Below are 19,222 nucleotides of genomic sequence, written 5' to 3'. Positions count from 1 at the left end.
GTGGTACATAGTGCCTTATTTAAAATTTCTCTTTGACTATGTCATAAATAATAGTGTAATACCAAAGGAATGGAAGGAATCTATAATAATACCAATTTATAAAGGAAAGGGTGATAAAAGAAAACCAGAGAACTACAGACCAATCAGCCTGACCAGTATAGTTTGTAAAATACTGGAGAGTTTAATATCAAAGTATATCAGAGGGATATGTGATGATAAAAATTGGTTCATGAGGGACCAGTATGGATTTAGAAAGAAATTTTCATGTGAGGCACAACTGGTGGGACTTCAGCAGGACATATCAGATCAGTTGGATTCAGGAGGCCAGTTAGATTGCATAGCCATAGATCTTTCCAAAGCCTTTGATAGAGTGGAACATGGAATATTATTAAAGAAATTGGAGAGAATAGGATTGGACGTAAGGGTTACACGTTGGATAAAACCATTTCTAAATTCAAGGGTTCAGAAAGTCAAAGTAGGAAATAATGTATCGCAGGAAGAGAAAGTTTGGAAGGGAATTGCACAGGGTAGTATAATCGGTCCATTACTTTTCTTAATATATGTAAATGATTTAGGGAATAATATAACATCAAAAATAAGATTGTATGCAGATGACATAATTTTTTATAGAGATATAAATAACATTGAGGATTGTTTAGAATTACAAAGGGACCTTGAGAGTATCCAACAATGGGTTGAAGAGAATAATATGAAGGTTAATGGAGGCAAATCAACTGTTACAACATTTACAAACAGGAGTTTTAAAACTGAATTTGAATATACTTTGGATGAGGTAGTTATCCCAAAAGATGGCAAGTGCAAATACTTAGGTGTGAGATTTGAAAGTAATTTACACTGGAAGGGTCATGTGGATGACATTATTGGGAAACCATACAGATCGTTACATGTCATAATGAGGCTACTTAAAGGATGCAACAAAGAATTAAAAGAGAAAAGTTACTTAAGTATGGTTCGTCCATTATTGGAATATGCAAACAGTGTTTGGGATCCTCACCAAGAATACCTAATAAAAGAAATAGATAGTGTGCAGAGGAAAGCAGCAAGATTTGTAACAGGGGATTTCAGGAGAAAGAGTAGTGTATCAGAAATGTTAAAGGAACTTGGGTGGGAAACTTTAAGTAAGAGAAGGGAGAAAACTAGACTTATAGGATTATATAGAGCCTATACAGGAGAAGAAGCATGGGGAGATATCCGTGACAGGCTTCAGTTGGAAAACAATTATATTGGCAGGACTGACCACAAATATAAAATTAGAAGGAATTTTAGCAGAAGCGATTGGGGTAAATTTTCATTCATTGGGAAGGGTGTGAAGGAGTGGAACAGTTTACCAGGGGTAGTGTTTGATCCTTTTCCAAAATCTGTACAGATATTCAAGAAGAGAATAAACAGCAACAGAGAAAATAAATGAAAAGTTAGAGGGCATTCGACCAGTGCAGGTTAATGTAAATAAAAATGTGTGTGAATAAATTAGTTCCATCCCCTGGTCTAAGGAGTTTGGACAGCCAAAGTAGGGGACTGCCTGTAGGTGTGAAGTACAGTGGGGACTTCGAGGGCCCTGGGACCGCTACGGTAGCTGTGAAGGCCCTTCAGGAACTCTGAAAAGTGGTGGCAAAGGGGCTCTGGTTAAGACGCAGCAGGTCGCTATGCTACTTAGGTTAAAAAAAAGTAAATAAATGCAATGTGAATTTTAATCTTATACCAGTTGTACAGTATCATTTGAAGTAATTCCACATACTGTATATCAGTTGAATATATTTGTAAGTAGTACAGGAGATATTATAAGTTGAATTTTGTAAACAATATAAATTTATTAAGGATGAGCTCTGTGTTTAATAGAAAAAAAATTGTTAGCGTAAATTGTATAATATTGTATTATAGGAAAATTTTCTTCTCTTGTTAATTTAATATTTAGTGCTGGACAATAATGTGTTTTAGTGTACCATTTGCCACCGAGGTAGACACCTCATTTGCAAATAAAGAGATTTTGATTTGATTTGATTTGATTTGACTACAGTTAGCATATCGACTGACCAAGAATATTTATAACAAGAAATGCCTCTCTCGTAACACCAAATTGAGGCACTACCAGATCCGCCCAGAAGTCCTATATGCCACAGAATGCTTGATGCTGAACAGGAAAGAATAGTTGGACAAACTGGAGGTCCAGGAGAGAAAGTTCTTGAGAAAGATACTAGGACCAATCAAAGTAGAAGGCGAGTACAGACGGCGACCAAACCAGGAGCTATACAGTTATACTGAAAAAGTCACATACGTAGCCAGGAAGAGGTATCTGACCTTCTACGGACATGTCACGAGGATGAACCCAACTAGGATGACCTACTGGCTTCTCAACTACTGGGCAAACAGGAAGATAGGGACACCGTGGCTAAAAGACGTAAAAAATGACATGTAGGAACTGGGAGTAACTGAAAACGACATCAGAAACCAAGCACCTCTCCGAAGAATAATCAAACAAAAGAGGTTTCAGAACAGACCATCATGTAAAAAAGAGGCGCCCTTTGGACATAGGAAAGAAGAGAGAAGCATAGCCAGAGAATGTGCGAGTGCTGGGCTAATATTAAGTCCCTCTCCACGCAGAAAATTGGAATATCGTGGTCCTTAGTTGGCCCATTCGAAGAAAGAATAAAAATAAATAAATAAATAAATAAATAAATAAATAAATAAATAAATAAATAAATAAATAAATAAATAAATAAATAAATAAATAAATAAATAAATAAATGGGGCATAAATAAATAAATAAATCCATGTATAAAATAAGAGTTTTGTCTGTACATTGCTCAGAATTAAAAAATAATTTTAGTTCTGTCAGTTTGCCTGTCTGTATGTACGCGCATCACGAGAAAACGGCTGAAAAGAATTTAATGAAAATCGATATGTAAAGTCTGGGAATAAGGAACTACAGTCTACGCTATAAATAATTCTATAAAATGCCCTAATCTCAGAGAGTCGGAGGAAAACTACGTGTGAAGGCCTACAATGTAGGACGCTCAAAAACTTGATCAACAATAGTATAACATTCTCACTTCTTCTGGCACTCATCTCCGATAGATGGGATTACTGCTGCGTACTGAGTATAACAGTCTGCCTGAGTACTGGCGGGAAGTAGCTGGGGAGTTAGATCTCTCTTTTCTTTAGCACGCCATTCCTTTCCTCTGGTTTATAAATTTTCTGATACTACTGGTAGGTGAGGAAAGCAACGGGAAACTACCTCACTCGTCATTTCCCTAGTAAGCCTCTTCAGCGATGCCTAGGCTGATGGCAGAGCTTTTGAGGATCCAACCAGGCTTAGGGCTGAGGACTGAACATACCTACACTGGTAGGTAACACACTGGTTCATCATAGTATTCTAGCTATTCAGTCCCTACTCTGAGGCACTGATTACAATGAACACTGTGCACATTTAAGGGAATAACGACAGAGGAGTGGCCGCGGCTGTCTGCGACCTGATCGTTCCAGTACTGGAACGTTTGACGGCAGCGTAGTAGCCCACTGTTCGTTAAACGTGAAAAAATGTAAAAATTTTCATTTGATCGAGTATTTTATATGATAACATTGCTTTTAACATTCCTACTGACGTCATTGTAATGATCTATGTTGACTCCAGTTGGGAAAACCACAAAGACAGGCTTTCTGAGTATTCCTTAGCGAAGCACGGGTACAGCAGCTAGTAAATAATACATTCCAAAAATCCACTGTTCTAACCCTTCAGGCAAGCATCTCAGTGTTGAAAAGATCCTAGCTACGAATTGTAGGTAAATAAAATATAAAAAAGTACGACAATATATTCTTTATTTAGTCCTGAAAAATTACAATCCTTTTCTTAATCATCATTATCCGGTCGATTAGATTAGCAGTTCTACCACTACGAGCGCTAATGTGAGTCAATGCATTATTTCACGTAGGCACCACTACGAGCGATAATGTAAATCAATGTAGAGTTTCAATTAAGCCCTTTCTTCAACAAAATGAAAACATCGCCTGAAGGTATTGAATCTTATGCATTCACATTACAGAAAGAATTATGTAAATAAGTTAATTTGGTTAATTTCGCTAGGATTTCAATAAAAAAGGAAACGAGTAAAGAAGACAGTTTTCCAGGAACAGCATTTAGGTCGGAGTGATTTTAGAAATTTGGTTTGTTAGTTTGATAGAGATATCAAAGACTCAGAATTTGAAACCTTTCCGCGTCCTTTAGCCCTTCAACGTTCGGCAGAATTGAGGAAATTGCTTAATTTTACGTTTTCCGTTGTATGGGGATCCCTATTTTGTCTGCTAAGAAATGTTTTCATCATTAAAAAGCAAACGAGTTTTTACCTTGACAAACACGTTTCATCATCATAAGCTGTTCTGCCGTCCAAAAGGGCCAATCATGGCTGTGACCTCCATATCTCTCTATCATGTGCCCTTTTCATCACTTCTGCATAATCTTCCTTTCTTTTTCTAATGCTTTCTAATAACTGATATCGTCTCTTTCCCCTTCCTCGTTTACCTTTTATCATCCCTTCCATTGCTACTCGTAGTAAATTATTATGTCTTAGATTCTGCCCTATCCAATATTTCTTCCTTTTTTCGATTACGGTCAGCATACTCCTCACTTTTCCCACTCTCTTCAGAACTTCTTCATTTGCTGTTCTTATCTTCCCAGCTTATTCCTTCAAATTTTCTTCAAATCCACATCGCAAATGCCTCCATACTTCTCGATTCTTCCTTCCTTAATGTACAATTTTCAGCGCCATATAGAGCTATAAGCGACACGTAACACCTTGCAAGTCTTTTCATCAGATCTCTCTCTAGCTAAGGCATTTCGAGCTTTTATGTATGCTATAGAATTAAGGTCTTCAATCACAATACTTCCAAGATACTTAAAATTCACCTGTTCAATAATTTCTCCCCCTATCTTCATTGTCGCTTTTTCACCAAGTATAATGAATTTAGTTTTCTTTTTGTTTATGCTCATTCCATACTCTTGACACTTTTTGTTTAATTTTCTCAGCATTTTGCGAAGGTCCTCCACATTTTCAGCTATTACTGCCGTATCATCAGCAAATCTTATGCATTCACTTCTCTTACCTCCAATGTTGACACCTTTTTTACTATCCAAACATTCACAAATAATTTGCTCCAAGTAAATATTAACAGAAGAAATGAGACTAGGGAGAGGTGTAAGACAGGCTTGCTGCTTATCACCAACTTTGTTTAATTCTCCTCTTATTCTCACTCTTGCAGTTTGGTTGTAATATAATTCTTGGATGAGTCTTCTTTCTCCATTCCACTCTATGTTTGTTGTGCTGAGAAAAAAAGTCGTTTGTTAAGAAGAAAGCCGTACTTCCCGGTATCGACTGAGTTAAATGTAACTAAACAATTCTTTAGTCTGTTGAACACACAAGTTAATACAAATGTTACACTATAACGTACTACTAATAAACACGGAATGAATAGCGCGTATATTTATTCCGTTTTAATAGTGTTTTTTACAGGTATGTTAGTGTAGTATTTATATGGAAGTCTCGTGTTCGACAGGCAGAAGAGCTTTAAAGTTACATTAGGCAAAGGTCAGAGTAAATAAGTAAACAATAAATTTGATCAGACAGACGTAACATCGAAAGTTAAGTTCTTAGATGAAATTTATGAACCTTTTGATATTAAGACAGATTTTAGACAAGGAGACGGCCTATCGCCAGTTAATTTTCAATCTTATGCTAGAGAAAGTAGTCCGAACCTGGGACAAGAAAACAAAAGGGATTAAAATCAGTAAGCTAGTTAAAGAGACAAATCGCATCAAATATTTGGCCTTCGCAGATGATCTGATAATTCTTCTATCCAACAATAGGCAAGAAGCAAATTCAGTCCCCGGAAATACTTCATGCAGTTCAATCTGAAACTTTTCTCCAAGTCTCATATGAGGAAACCCGAGTCATGGAAGGATCTGCTGGATACTTAAACCTCTGGCAATTCAGTTTGGCGAAATACCTCAGATAAATGATTTCAAATACTTAGGGAAAATCATCCAACCATGCGGATTAAATCGTGAAGCGAACAGAGAGAGAATTTCCAAATGACAAGAAGCTTATAGAATCTCATGGAACAGTTTCAACAAAAATCAATAACTCAGAACTCTAAATTAAAACACTATAACACTGTAATTAAGCCTGAAGCGTTATACGCATCAGAAACCTTCTTCCTTGGGGGCAGATAATTAAATAAAAATGTTGAAAAACAAAAGGGAAAATCGTTAGGAAATTATTTGGCCCAGTACGCATAGGAGTGTGGATGGGAAGGAGATATGCTGAATTATACCAGCATTCTGAGAAAATATCAGACACTATTAGAAAACATGTTAAGACCGTATTCAAAGAATGAACATTGAAGAAAAATTCAATAATCGAAAAAGAAAAATAAATTAAAGAAATCAACATGACAGGTGAAATATTATATTGAACAAACCTAGCTTTAGATCTTTGGTGAAGAAACATAATTTTTCTGAGAACCCTAAGACGAGAACGACCACTGCATGGACGGAAGAACGAAATAAAAAGCACGGCGAGAGGATGAAGAGATTCTGGGAAGAGAAGAAAGCAAATTCATCTGCAAAATAAGATCAACAAATAAGTTGGGAACAATGTTGTGAAAAAATGGAAAGTACATCTTTTCACTACTGAAAAGTTTTTGAAAATAGAGGAAAGACAAGAAAGTATCTCATCCAGAACTGGTGAATCTACTGGTTCTTCTGTAGTAGAACTGAAAAAGTTATTTTTTTCACATTTCTGCTTCCCAAGTGGTAACCTATAAAGGGTCAAAGAAAAGACTCTGGAGCAGAATGTATCATCATACGACGTGAAACTTTTTATTGCATCTTCTTCTGTGGTGTTCAATCCGGAGATTGGTTTATAGCAGCTTTCCATGAACTCCGGTCTGAGGCCAGTCTCTTCAAGTCCAAGTAATTATCACAACCCTTGTCGTGAATGATTTGTTTTATATATCCTAGCCGGAAGACTTCCATTTCTCACGATATGTCCAATCCAATTATCTCTTCGGTGAGTAAGCATATTCCATAAACATGGCTTCTCTCCAATCCTTTTAAGCGTTTCTTCATTATTGGTTTTGTCCATCCATGGAATTTTCAGTATTTTCCTGTAGCACCATATTTTCATAAAAACGTGGCCTTAACCGATTGATTTCTAGTCTAGTAACACTCTCTGGTAAGAACATGTGCAAGTTTTTTTTGAAAATCGCGCTTCATAGTCACTTGAATCGTTGCACTTCTGAATGAGGTGCACATGTTTACCAGAGAGCGCCACTACTTCACTCGTGTTACAGTACTCGGCTATACACTAAAAACCAATATCGCCGCTAAATACTACTTTTTAGTGGCTCATCACTGCTGCCAACTTGACTAATTACATATTGAAATCACGAGACAAACATCAACAAACTAACCTCAACATAAGTATCAATATTGGAGGTTTTCTTACCCAAATAAATGATCAATCGAGATTTCATAATTAAGTTAGTTTACAAGATCACTGAGGAAAAGGAAATCAACACTCTCTATCACATTCACTCAGTTTAAAGTTGTCCGGCTCCATGGCTAAATGGTTAACGTGCTGGTCTTTGGTCACAGGGGTCCCGGATTCGATTCCCGGCAGGGTAGGGAATTTTAACCATCATTGGTTAATTTCGCTGGTACGGGGGCTGGGTGTATGTGTCGTCTTCATGATCATTTCATCCTCATCACGACGCGTAGGTCGCCTACGGGAGTCAAATCGAAAGACCTTCACCTGGCGAGGCGAACATGTCCTCGGACACTCCCGGCACTAAAAGCCATATATCATTTCATTTAAATTTAGTGTGATATATTTCTGCCGTTATTTTGATATATGCATTAATATAACCGTATTATTCGGTGTTTGCCTTGTGTAAATAATTCAGCTCTCTTCTTGAAATTTGTTATTACTTGTCCGAATGAAGTGAAACCAAATATACAGTATTACAAGTTCATATGCTGTAAGTCATTAAGAAAACTCAAAGGCTAAGTCTCCAAACCGTACCAAAGTCGTGACAAGACAAGGTTGGTTGATATCGAAGTTTCCTTTCTATTTCAACTGAACTGATCTTTATAGGGGAGGCAGTCTTTGTTGAGCTGAGCTAATGAGCAGACGTGCGTGGTAACGATCCAGAAGTACAGGTAAAGCAGTATGGGCGTAACAGTGCAGCAGTATAGGAGTGTGATAGGGCGATGGCAAGGGCCGGGTCAAGTGGATCAAGACGGAGTGCAAATTAGGAGTTAATAAACGAATAGGACTGACAGAACTGTTGACGGCGGCCGCTATAGTGGCTGCTCTATTAGTTGTCGGAGACGTCGAGATGAACCCAGGCCCATTGACATGAGAGGACATGGAGAAAATCAAGGAAATGAAATAGCATATGGCTTTTAGTGCCGGGAGTGTCCGAGGACATGTTCGGCTCGCCAGATGCAGGTCTTATGATTTGACACCCGTAGGTGACCTGCGCGTCGTGATGAGGATGACATGATGATGAAGACGACACATACACCCAGCCCCCGTGCCAGCGAAATTAACCAATTAAGGTTAAAATTCCCGACCCTGCCGGGAATCGAACCCGGGACCCCTGTGACCAAAGGCCAGCACGCTAACCATTTAGCCATGGAGCCGGACCATCAAAAAAAAATCAAGGAAGTTGTGCGCGATACTTCTCAGGCTGATCAGATCAAGGAAATGTTCGAGGTGGAGTATTAACAGATCAACGATATGAAGGACAGCATAACCAAAGAACTAACATAAATAAAGGTAAAGATAAGAGAAGACAAGGAAGAAAGAGCGATACTACTGTAAATCAGAGGATAAAGGCGCTAGAAGAACAAGTTCAGGTACTTCAATGGCGAGTAGTAGAAGAACGGTGGAGGAGAAGAGAAGAAATATTATTTATGGCCTGGAGGAAACGGAAGGACAGCCTACGATGGAATTGATGAACTCAGTCTTAAAGCTAATGAGAGAGAATTTAGGCATTGACTGTACTGAAAGGGATATAGATGATTTGTATAGGATGGGAAAGAATAGGGGAAGAATATCGGTTAGAATTTCGTTTCTTTATTATTATTATTATTATTATTATTATTATTATTATTATTATTGTTATTATTATTATTATTATTATAGAGGAGGTAACGTTGCTTTTCTTTCCGGAGGGGTTCTTGTAGTTTTTCTTGCTTCTTATACATCCTAATTGAAGTGAATACATACGAAATGGTTTAAATAAGACCGTATTGATAAAAATGCTGCGCTCGTAATTTAACGCTAACTACGTCATTAAATACATTATTCGAACATGCCACAATTCTACTTACCTCGTATGAACCAAACATATTTCCAGTCCTGCAGAAAACAAAATGCTCTTCTTACTCCCGCAAATGTAACACTGGTAATTTTTACAATACAGCAGTGGTAATACGTATATCTCGCAAGTCACGAAAATAAAAAAAACATGACTACATAGTGCCAACGTGCAAGATTAACAGTAACTGTAAGACAAAGTATCAGCAAGTAGGGTCCCCTAAAATGTATGGTTAGCTATACTGAATCGAATTCAACAGTTAGAAAATAACTATAAATCACTACCTGCAATATTAACAGCGGGGGGGGGGGGGGATAATGCGCTTACATGGCAAGCAGTATACACTCTGTTATATTGCAAGGAAATCCTAAATGTTCTCTGGTAAAAATACTTACCATCTCACAAGCAAACACACAATGCATTGACTGAGATTTTGACGAAAATCAAAACATTAGGTCCCAATGGTATAAAATTTAACCAAATAAGTAATATTTTTTTATCCCCCAGAGATTTGCCCTATAAAGGGTTAATGTACTATGTTGTAGAAAATGATCTCCAACATGGAAAGAAAGCGTTTCTGGACCCACGTCCATATAACAAATTTTCTTCTTTTACGTTTGAGGGATACGTCCTGGAAATTTGGCCTACGTTATTGTTACCCTGTGTCTAAAGGACTTCTTAAGATAGGCCTATATCCAGATTCCAGAAATTCAAACGTGATGTTCACAAATATACGAATAATGCCACGTCACTTATCCATATCGATGTACCTCGTTATGGGCTACAAGGAGAGTTTCAATCCATTTCATTGTTCAGATTTGAAATAAATACTATTCATAATTTTACATTGAAACTTAACTTTGAAAAGTATAAATCGATCGATCGATCGATCGATCGATCAATCAATCAATCAATCAATCAATCAATCAATCAATCAATCAATCAATCAATCAATCAATTAATAATCTACATTTAGAACTGTCACCCAAGTGGCAGGTTTCCTACCGATTAATTGTTTACCTAAACGTTTTCAAACAAAACTTGAAAATTTACTGAACGTTTGCCTTGATAAATTATTCCAAACCCTTACTCCTCTTACTATAAACGAATATTTTCCCCAATTTCTAAGTTAAGCTAGAAGACACAGATTGAAGGTCCAATGCTCCTTGTCTGGTAGCTCTGAGAATAGCTATTTCCATGAAACGATCTTGCCATTGCTCGGAGATCTTTAAAAAGATAGGTCCAGCAGCCACAGTCATTGCTTTCTTAGCGCCACCCGGGGGGTCACGTGTAGGGAATAGAAATCGTGTGGCTGAAGTTGGGGTTCCTCAGCAAAGAATTAAAGATCTTCGGATTTGGGACTGGTTTTCTCACGTGCTGAACACTGTGTACCAGTTTGGCTGAATACAAGACTCATTGATACTCACCTGCATGCTAGCATGCCGTTAATATTTAGTACTATCTAGTCCACACCCCTTTATTGGCTCCCCATTCTGTCAGGTATAATGCCGCCTGATTTAAGATCAAATACTCTCATAGGAGAGCACAAGAAGATTGAAGACTGGAACCTCGTTAATATGGCGATCATTCTTTATATTAACACCTAGTTACTTTCATTTTTCCCCACGCTTGTTTTGGATTATATTCCCGCTCTCAAGATAACGACGCTAAAATCACGCAATCGATGATGCTGTCACATTGGGTGATGGGAATTTTCACCCTTTAGAATAATGGAGAAGTCGCTGGAAAGTTGCCATATATACAGTTCCCTACACAACATCTTTTCTGGTGAACATCTTCTTGGTGGACATCATCTACCGCGTAAGCTTTGGACCACTCTGAATCGGGTGAGAACAAATCATGGACGATGCAGGGATGCTCTTTATAAGTGGAAATATATTTCCTCACCAGAGTGCGACTGTGGTGTTTCTCGGCAGACGATCCCCCATATTGTAAGTAAATGTGCACGACGTTCCTACACAGGTAGCCCGAGTGACTGTAACTAAATCTTGCTCCCAAGAAACATGTTTCTTGTCTGTGTATATTTGTAAATATTGTCTACTTGTATATTGTATCTAACTTGTTGCCATACGCCGATAATAATAATGCCCCAATTTGTCCTCTTGAATTCCAACTTTATCTTCATATTATGATCTTTCCTACTTTTAAAAGCTCCGCACAAGCTAATTCGTCTACTAATGCCATTGCACGGCAATTCTCCAACGACAGCTCGAAACATACCACGTAGTCGAGCATCTCGTCTCTTTACTCCCAAGTCTTCTCAGCCCAAAGTTTGTAATATTTTAGTAACTTTACTCTTTTGTCGGAAATTATCCAGAACAAACCGTGCTGCTTTCCTTTCAATAGTTTCCAGTTCTCGTCCCAAGTAGTCCTGGTTAGGGTCCCATACACTGGAATCATATTCATTTACAATTTGCTCTACGTCGCGCCGACACAAATAGGACTTACAGCGACGATGGGATATGAAAGGGCTAGGAGTGAGAAAAAAGCGGCCGTGGCCTTAATAGAGGTACAGAGTCAGCATTTGCCTTATGTGAAAATGGGACACCAGCTACCGACAGTGGGGTTCCAACCCACTATTTTCCTAATAATAATAATAATAATAATAATAATAATAATAATAATAATAATAATAATAATAATAATAATAATAATAATACTGGCGTATGGCCTCCGGAGGGGCCTGGTGCAGGTCTTTTTCTAGTAGACGGCCTATTAAGCGACCTGCATGTCTGTGAAGATGAGGGCCCTACCTTGGATGATTTTAATGTAATAATAATAATAATAATAATAATAATAATAATAATAATAATAATAATAATAATAATAATAATAATAATAATAATAATAAAAATTTCGTGTGGCTATTTCTAGTCGAGTGCAGCCCTTGTAAGGCAGACCCTCCGATGAGGATGGGCGGCATCTGCCGTGTGTAGGTAACTGCGTGTTAATGTGGTGGAGGATAGTATTATGTGTGGTGTGTGAGTTGAAGGGATGTTGGAGACAGGACAAATACCCAGTCCCCGGGACATCAGAATTAACAAATGAAGGTTAAAATCCCCGACCCGGACGGGAATCGAACCCAGGACCCTCTGAACCGAAGGCCAGTACGCTGACCATTCAGCCAACGAGCCGGACATTTCTAATGTTGAATGCGCCACACACACCCAGCCCTCGAGCCATTGGAATTAACCATTTAAGGTTAAAATCCCCGACCCGGCCGGGAATCGAACCCAGGACCCTCTGAACCGAAGGCCAGTACGCTGACCATTCAGCCAACGAGTCGGACATTTCTAATGTTGAATGCGCCACACACACCCAGCCCTCGAGCCATTGGAATTAACCATTTAAGGTTAAAATCCCCGACCCGGCCGGGAATCGAACCCGGGACCCTCTACACCGAAGGCCAGTACGCTGACCGTTCAGCCAACGAGTCGGACACTTCTCTGATGGAAGCTCACAGCTGCGCTCCCCTAACTGCATGGCCAACTCCCCCGATGGAATCATGTTCTATTTGGGGCCTTACCAGAGACGTATACACCTATTCTTTTACATCCTTACTACAACCCCTAAGAACTCTCATAACCATGTGAAGAGATCTGCAACCTTTCTTAACAACCTCGTTAATATGATTACCCCAATGACGATCATTCTTTATATTAACACCTAGTTACTTTCATTTTTCCCCATGAGGTACTGTCTCCCCATCAACACAGTAATTAAAACTGAAAGGACTTTTCCTCTTGGTGAAACTTACAACTTTACTTTTCAACCCCTTTCCCATCATACCATTATGTGATGTCCATCTCACAACATTCTCTAGGTCCCCCGCAGTCGCTTACAATCCTCCAACGCATTTACTACTCTATAAAGTGTATCGAAAAACCTACAACCTGTTTTCCAGTCATTGACTGAGTCAGGGATGGAATGAATGAAGTCCCCATCTTGCGGCGAGGAGAGGAATTGTGCCGGCTGCCGAAGCCTGTTGCACTCCTCTGAGGCAATGATTAATGACTGACAGATGAAATGAAATTATATTGGAGAGTGTTGCTTGAATGAAAGGTGACAGGGAAAACCGGAGTACCTGGAGAAAAGCCTGTCCCGCCTTCGCTTTGTCCAGCACAAATCTCACCTGAAGTGACCGGAATTTGAACCACGGAATCCAGCGGTGAGAGTCCGACGTGCTGCGGCCTGAGCCACGGAGGCTCCCTATAAAGTATATCTACATCCGCGAATAGCCTTATCTGTGATTCCAGTGCTTTACTGATATCATTTATACAGAGTGTTTCAAACATGGGGGGCAAAATTTCAGGTATGTATTTGTTATATGTAGACAATGAAAATAGTTCATTACAACATGTGTCCGCAAATGCTTCATTTCCGAGTTATGGCCTTCACAACACTGAACTTCACCGGAACGTTTTTCTTCCGCAGGTCATTGTCATTACAGAAGATATTCAAAATGTCCACCTACTGCTTGAATACAGACCTCACATCGATGTCTCATTGACATGGATCGAATGTTTCCTGATCGTTGGATAGGTAGAGGTGGCCCGATTGCTTGGTCTCCAGGCTCACCTGATCTGAACACTCTCGTTTTCTACTTGTGGGACCATTTAAAATCATCGGTGTATTCGTCTCTGGTGCCTGCTGTGGAAACCCATCGGAATCGAATTGTGGCATCGTGTGAGGACATACGCAATACTCCTGGAGTTTGGGATGGTGTTCGCAGGTCATTGAGACATCGATGTGAGATCTGTATTCAGGCAGGTGGACATTTTGAACTTCTTCTGTAATGACAATGACTTGCGGAAGAAAAACATTCCGGTGAAGTTCAGTGTTGTGAACTCCATAACTCGGAAATGAAGCATTTCCGGACACATGTTGTAATGCACTATTTTGATTGTCTACATGTAATAAATACATACCTGAAATTATTCCCTGTATTTTTGAAACACCCTGTATAAATATATGAAGATACAAAGGTCCAACAGCACATCCCTGTGGGACCCCCTCTTAATCATTACAGGATAGGATATCACTTCACCTAATGTCATTCTCTGAGTTTTATTTTCTGGAAATTTAGCCACCCATTCAACCACTCTTTTGTCCAGTCCAATAACCTTGGATAGTTCAATTGCGATACAGACCATTCTACCCCCGAATCTAAAATATCTGTTATATCTTCAGTATAGATTCCAGGAATACTTTGATATTAGTAAGTGTCATGTACTGAAATTTCATGTATGTGTGTGTACATTTATGGTCACATTTTCTTTGCCAATGTCTGTTGTACGTTAACTCACTTAATGACTGAATAATTCTATTTGTTAATAATAATATTAATATGCACTAGTCTTACCATTCCAGGCCACAAGGAGGCACACCAACAAGAGCGCAGATTGGCTAACGAGAGACATGGTGAGATGTGGGTAGTCTAGTATCCAGTGGTAACAATGAATAAGGCAGACGTTATTACATAGAGCTAAGTATATTCTATTCCCCCCTCCCTTTTCATATGGAAGGACATACGTAACTAGGAAACCAGCAGGTTGTGAGGTAATTCAAAAGTAAATTTCGTAATTGCAAGTACTTGCTTATCGTCGTCCAAGTCAGGGATAAGCGGAACCTATTGTTTTGGCCTTCAGCCAACGCCTGAGGTCGCTGACTAATACATCTTGATATAATACCGCCTTTTGACATAGAAGGAAGACTCGAATTTTCTAGTTCCAGGAAAGAGACTTACCAATAAAGAATACGTCGAAGAAGTCACAAAATAATTAACTTTATCGGTATTTATGGTATTTCTGGGTAACTCGATGATACACCAAGAAGAAAACCCTCTAAAATGGGGATCTTCAAATGGTGGATTCCGGTCCGGATGCGGACCCCGATGCCGTTTTCCCGGACTGCACCGTTTATACGACGGCACGAGTAAGAATGAAAGAGAACAAATTACGATTAAAACAGTTTACATGTTTTAGAGAGTACACTTACAAGTCCATTGGCCTAAAAAGTCGTTTGCTCAATAGTTGGCAGTACCGTATTTTGAGGATATGAAAGTTAACACCTCGTTGTTATCTGGCCAACTTTTCTTTACGGGAGTGAAAGCTGGGTGGACCAAGGGTATTTTATTCTTAAGTTAGAAGTAACAGACATGAATTTAGCAAGAACGATCGCTGGTACAGACAGGTGGTAACAATGGCAGGAAGTTACTCGGAATGAGGAGGTAAAGGCTAAGTTAGGAATGAATTCGATGGATGAAGATAAAGCGGTTTCGGTGGTGGGGTCACGTGAGGTGAATTGAAGAGGATAGGTCACCATGGACTCGGTCGTGGAAGATAAGAGACGTAGAGGGAGATCAAGGCTCACTTCTAAAGATTTAAAGCTAAAACGTATGGAACTAAGCAATGCTACAGAACTAGTTACAAATAGAGGATTATGGCGGCGGTTAGTAAATTCACGGAGGCTTGCTTAAAGGCAGAACAGTCTATAACGAAGATGTATATATGTAACGTCATCCCCGTTGGATCTCTCCCTGTAAGGAGCCTTAATACACCCCGCTCCAGAAGATTCGATGAATTCGAAACCTTACGTAATATATCTGTCGTAAGGCAATTCTGATGAGAATGAATAGGCACAATGCAGTTCTCACAATGATTGCCGGAAACCTCCGTGAACAACACTTGTAGGTTTGTGAAGAAGTTGGATGTCTCTCCACAAATGGATCATAGACCGGGAAAAGGATAAGGGTATGGTCAGTGATCTTTCAATAAGATCCGAGGGAAATGGACAGCAGGCTCAATTAGTGTGTGACGAGAAAAAGGCCATATATAAACCACGCGCTGAGGATCTCGGAAAGAAGTATAAGATTAAAAAATGTGAAGCCATTGGGTTTAATATATGCGCTAGAGCAACAATTCCTAATGAGAAGCTGAACTTCGTAAGAATTTAAAAAATCCCAGAAACCACCTTCCAGACCATAGCGGACTGTGCGCTAAAAATTCTTTGGGTATTGGTAGACACCATTTGTACTCCCTGGCGTGAAGTACCATGTATTGGATTATCTTTTTCCAATAAAATCACAAAGGGGAAGTTCAGCTGATGGTTGCCAATTTCAATTTTGTGTCATAATTCGAACTCCGCTTTAATATAGACAACAGATAAAAGTAACATTATTCATATGAAGTGATTAAGAGGTCGATCATTTCGGTTCCCTAATAGGAGTGACCATCAGGTAGATTATCTTTACTATTCGGGTTTCAGTTTTTGTGTATATCAGAGGATATTTGGTATCGAGGATGCGTAGGAAATGAAAATTAAAATCCACAGCCTGTTTCCAGTCATTTGACCGGATCAGGAATGGAATGAATTAAGCCCCCATCCAGCGGTGAGGATAGGAATTGTACCGGCTGCTGAAGCCTGTCGCACTCCTCTGGGGCAGTGATCAATGACTGACAGATAAAAAGAAATGATATTGGAGAGTATTTCTGGAATGAAAGATGACAGGGAAAACCGGAGTATCGGAGAAAAAACTGTCCTGCGTCCGCTTTGTCCGGAGTGACCGGGATTTGAACTACGGAACCCAGAGGTAAGAGGCCGGCGTGCTGCTGTCTGAGCCACGGAGACTACGCGCGTATGAAATATATAATTAAATTTGTTGAGTTGGTCTGGTATATCTCACGGACTTACGGCTTAGAATTTTGTGTGCATGAACCTTTACGTCTAGGCGCGCACCTGCGATTTCTAGTCGCTGCGGCAGAAAACTCCTTGTTGCAGAAATTTATTGTGATGCGCGTACTCGGGATGACAAATCGCTGATTCTTTGCAGTTCTACAATGTAGGCTTACTTTATTGCATGATTGGAAACTCCGAGACTCGTGCCACTAGGATCAAACAGGGAGTACGGCAAGGATGTGTGTTATTTCCCCTGCTGTTTAATCGGTACTCCGAGCTGCTCTTGAAGAAGCGGAAGATGGAGTAAAAGTTAACGGCAGACCGATCAACAATCGGAGGTACGCAGATGACACTGTCATCTTGGCTGAGAGTACTGAAGGTCTTCAGCGTCTGGTAGACAGAATTGTAGCAGAATACGATAAACTCGGTCTCAAAACTAACACCGACAAGGCCAAGGTGATGGCCATCTGTCCTCTCAGCCAAATCTTTAATTTAATTTATTAAGAAAAATGCTTAGCGGAAATACGCATAAAATGTCATTCGTCGCGCCTATCCGAACTGTAGTAGAGACTCGCGCATCATGTGCTGTGAGGAAGTGTAGCGCGTCTGGCTGTCTCACTCGATCAATGTGTCTATTACTTTGTTACTGTGTAGTCAAATACTGAATGACAATTTAATTGTATAAGCACACCGTACTTCTATTTACTTGCAATACATGTGTAATATTGTTCCTACAGTGAAAGTTTTATTGTATGAATGTGCAACCCTTATTCCGTTCCTCTACGGGGTCGGGTATGATGTGAGATGAAACTTCGCAGCGTGTTTTTATGACCGGTTGCCCTTTCGGACGTCGACTTCATCAGAGGAGTTAATGAGTTGAAATGAATAACGAATATATATGATAGTAGGAGGGGAGAGGGTGAAACCCGGTGCCAGCACATAGTCTACTCCTGTCGAATAGCACCATGGAAGTCCGTCCGAGGCTTTACGTCCCCATCCCACGGACGAATCGCCATCAACAGCGTTATATGCCCTCACTCCATATCAGCACTGCGGAGACGTATGGAATTTAATCCAGACATTTGGCACGCAATCTAGTCATTAGAAATTGTATACGAACACCTCCACTACTCTGCCGGCCAACATTCTGATGGTGACAATATTTTCGACCAACGGGACTCGAACCGGCTAATCGCGGTGTCAGACAGCTTAGACTTCAACACCTTAACGATCATGGCCACCAGGCGGGCTGGTCAAAGTTTTATTGTATAGTACTATTATGACCGCACTTAAGAATTGGTGACTATATCGAAATTCGCCCAGAGAACATCAAAAACTTCCTCTTTTATAGCTAATTGTTCAATGTTTTTGTTAACCTCCCCCCCTTCCCACCAACCGCTGTATATCCCTCAGACCTGAGCACTTTTTTGCCCATACATTTTTGTGCCCCACTTCTAATTCCCAGTCGCCTGTACTGTATGTGGGTTTTGTATTGTAGTAATTCCAACACAATATTTGAATTTAAACAGTTTGTCCTTATTATTCATATCTTTCAGAACGACTTACGTAAATGAGTTGCCACGCTATCTTCGCCTAAACCCCTATCACAGGAACGATAAATTGTCCTTATGTATGAGTCAAAACGACCGCGATAACGAATAGCTGAAGAGCTCATACAAAGAGCAAGTCGCCATAGAGCGGAGCGAGGAACGGCAAGCAAAGTTTATACTTTAGTCTCTCTCTCTCTCTTTCTTTCTTTCTTTCTTTCTTTCTTTCTTTCTTTCTTTCTTTCTTTCTCTTCGAAGCAGTACGTCTTCTTCTTAATCCGTTTACCGTCCAGAGTTGTTTCTCCCTCGGATTCAACGATGGATGCCACCTTTACCACGCTAAGGGCAGTGTTCTGGAGCGTGATACATTGGGTCTGGAATACAATTGGGGTGGAGGACCATTATCTCGCCCAGGCGGCCTTACTTGTTATGCTGAACATGAGCCTATTTGGGGGATGGGAAGATTGGAAAGGATAGACAAGGAAGACGGAAGGAAGTGGCCGTGGCCTTAGGTTCCATCCCGGCATTTACCTGGAGGAGAAGTGGAAAACCACGGAAAACCACTTCGAGGATCGCTGAAG

The 19,222-nt window shown here is 39.8% G+C and overlaps 1 protein-coding gene across 1 annotated transcript in view; it reads right to left on the bottom strand.

The window, feature by feature from the left end:
• Positions 1 to 14,917, bottom strand: part of LOC136873394 (uncharacterized) — a 52,268-nt gene extending 37,351 nt beyond the window's left edge. Inside the window, exon 1 of the mRNA XM_067146698.2 lies at positions 14,780 to 14,917. Within this exon, the coding sequence (XP_067002799.2) occupies positions 14,780 to 14,837 (58 nt within the window). The 5' untranslated portion in view covers positions 14,838 to 14,917. The remainder of the gene's footprint in view (positions 1 to 14,779) is intronic.
• Between the last annotated feature and the right edge of the window lie 4,305 nt (positions 14,918 to 19,222).

This window comes from Anabrus simplex, chromosome 1, assembly GCF_040414725.1.
Source record: "Anabrus simplex isolate iqAnaSimp1 chromosome 1, ASM4041472v1, whole genome shotgun sequence".
NCBI lineage: Eukaryota > Metazoa > Arthropoda > Insecta > Orthoptera > Tettigoniidae > Anabrus > Anabrus simplex.
Note: the sequence above shows the minus strand (reverse complement) of the source record. Positions and strands in the feature narration are given on the sequence as shown.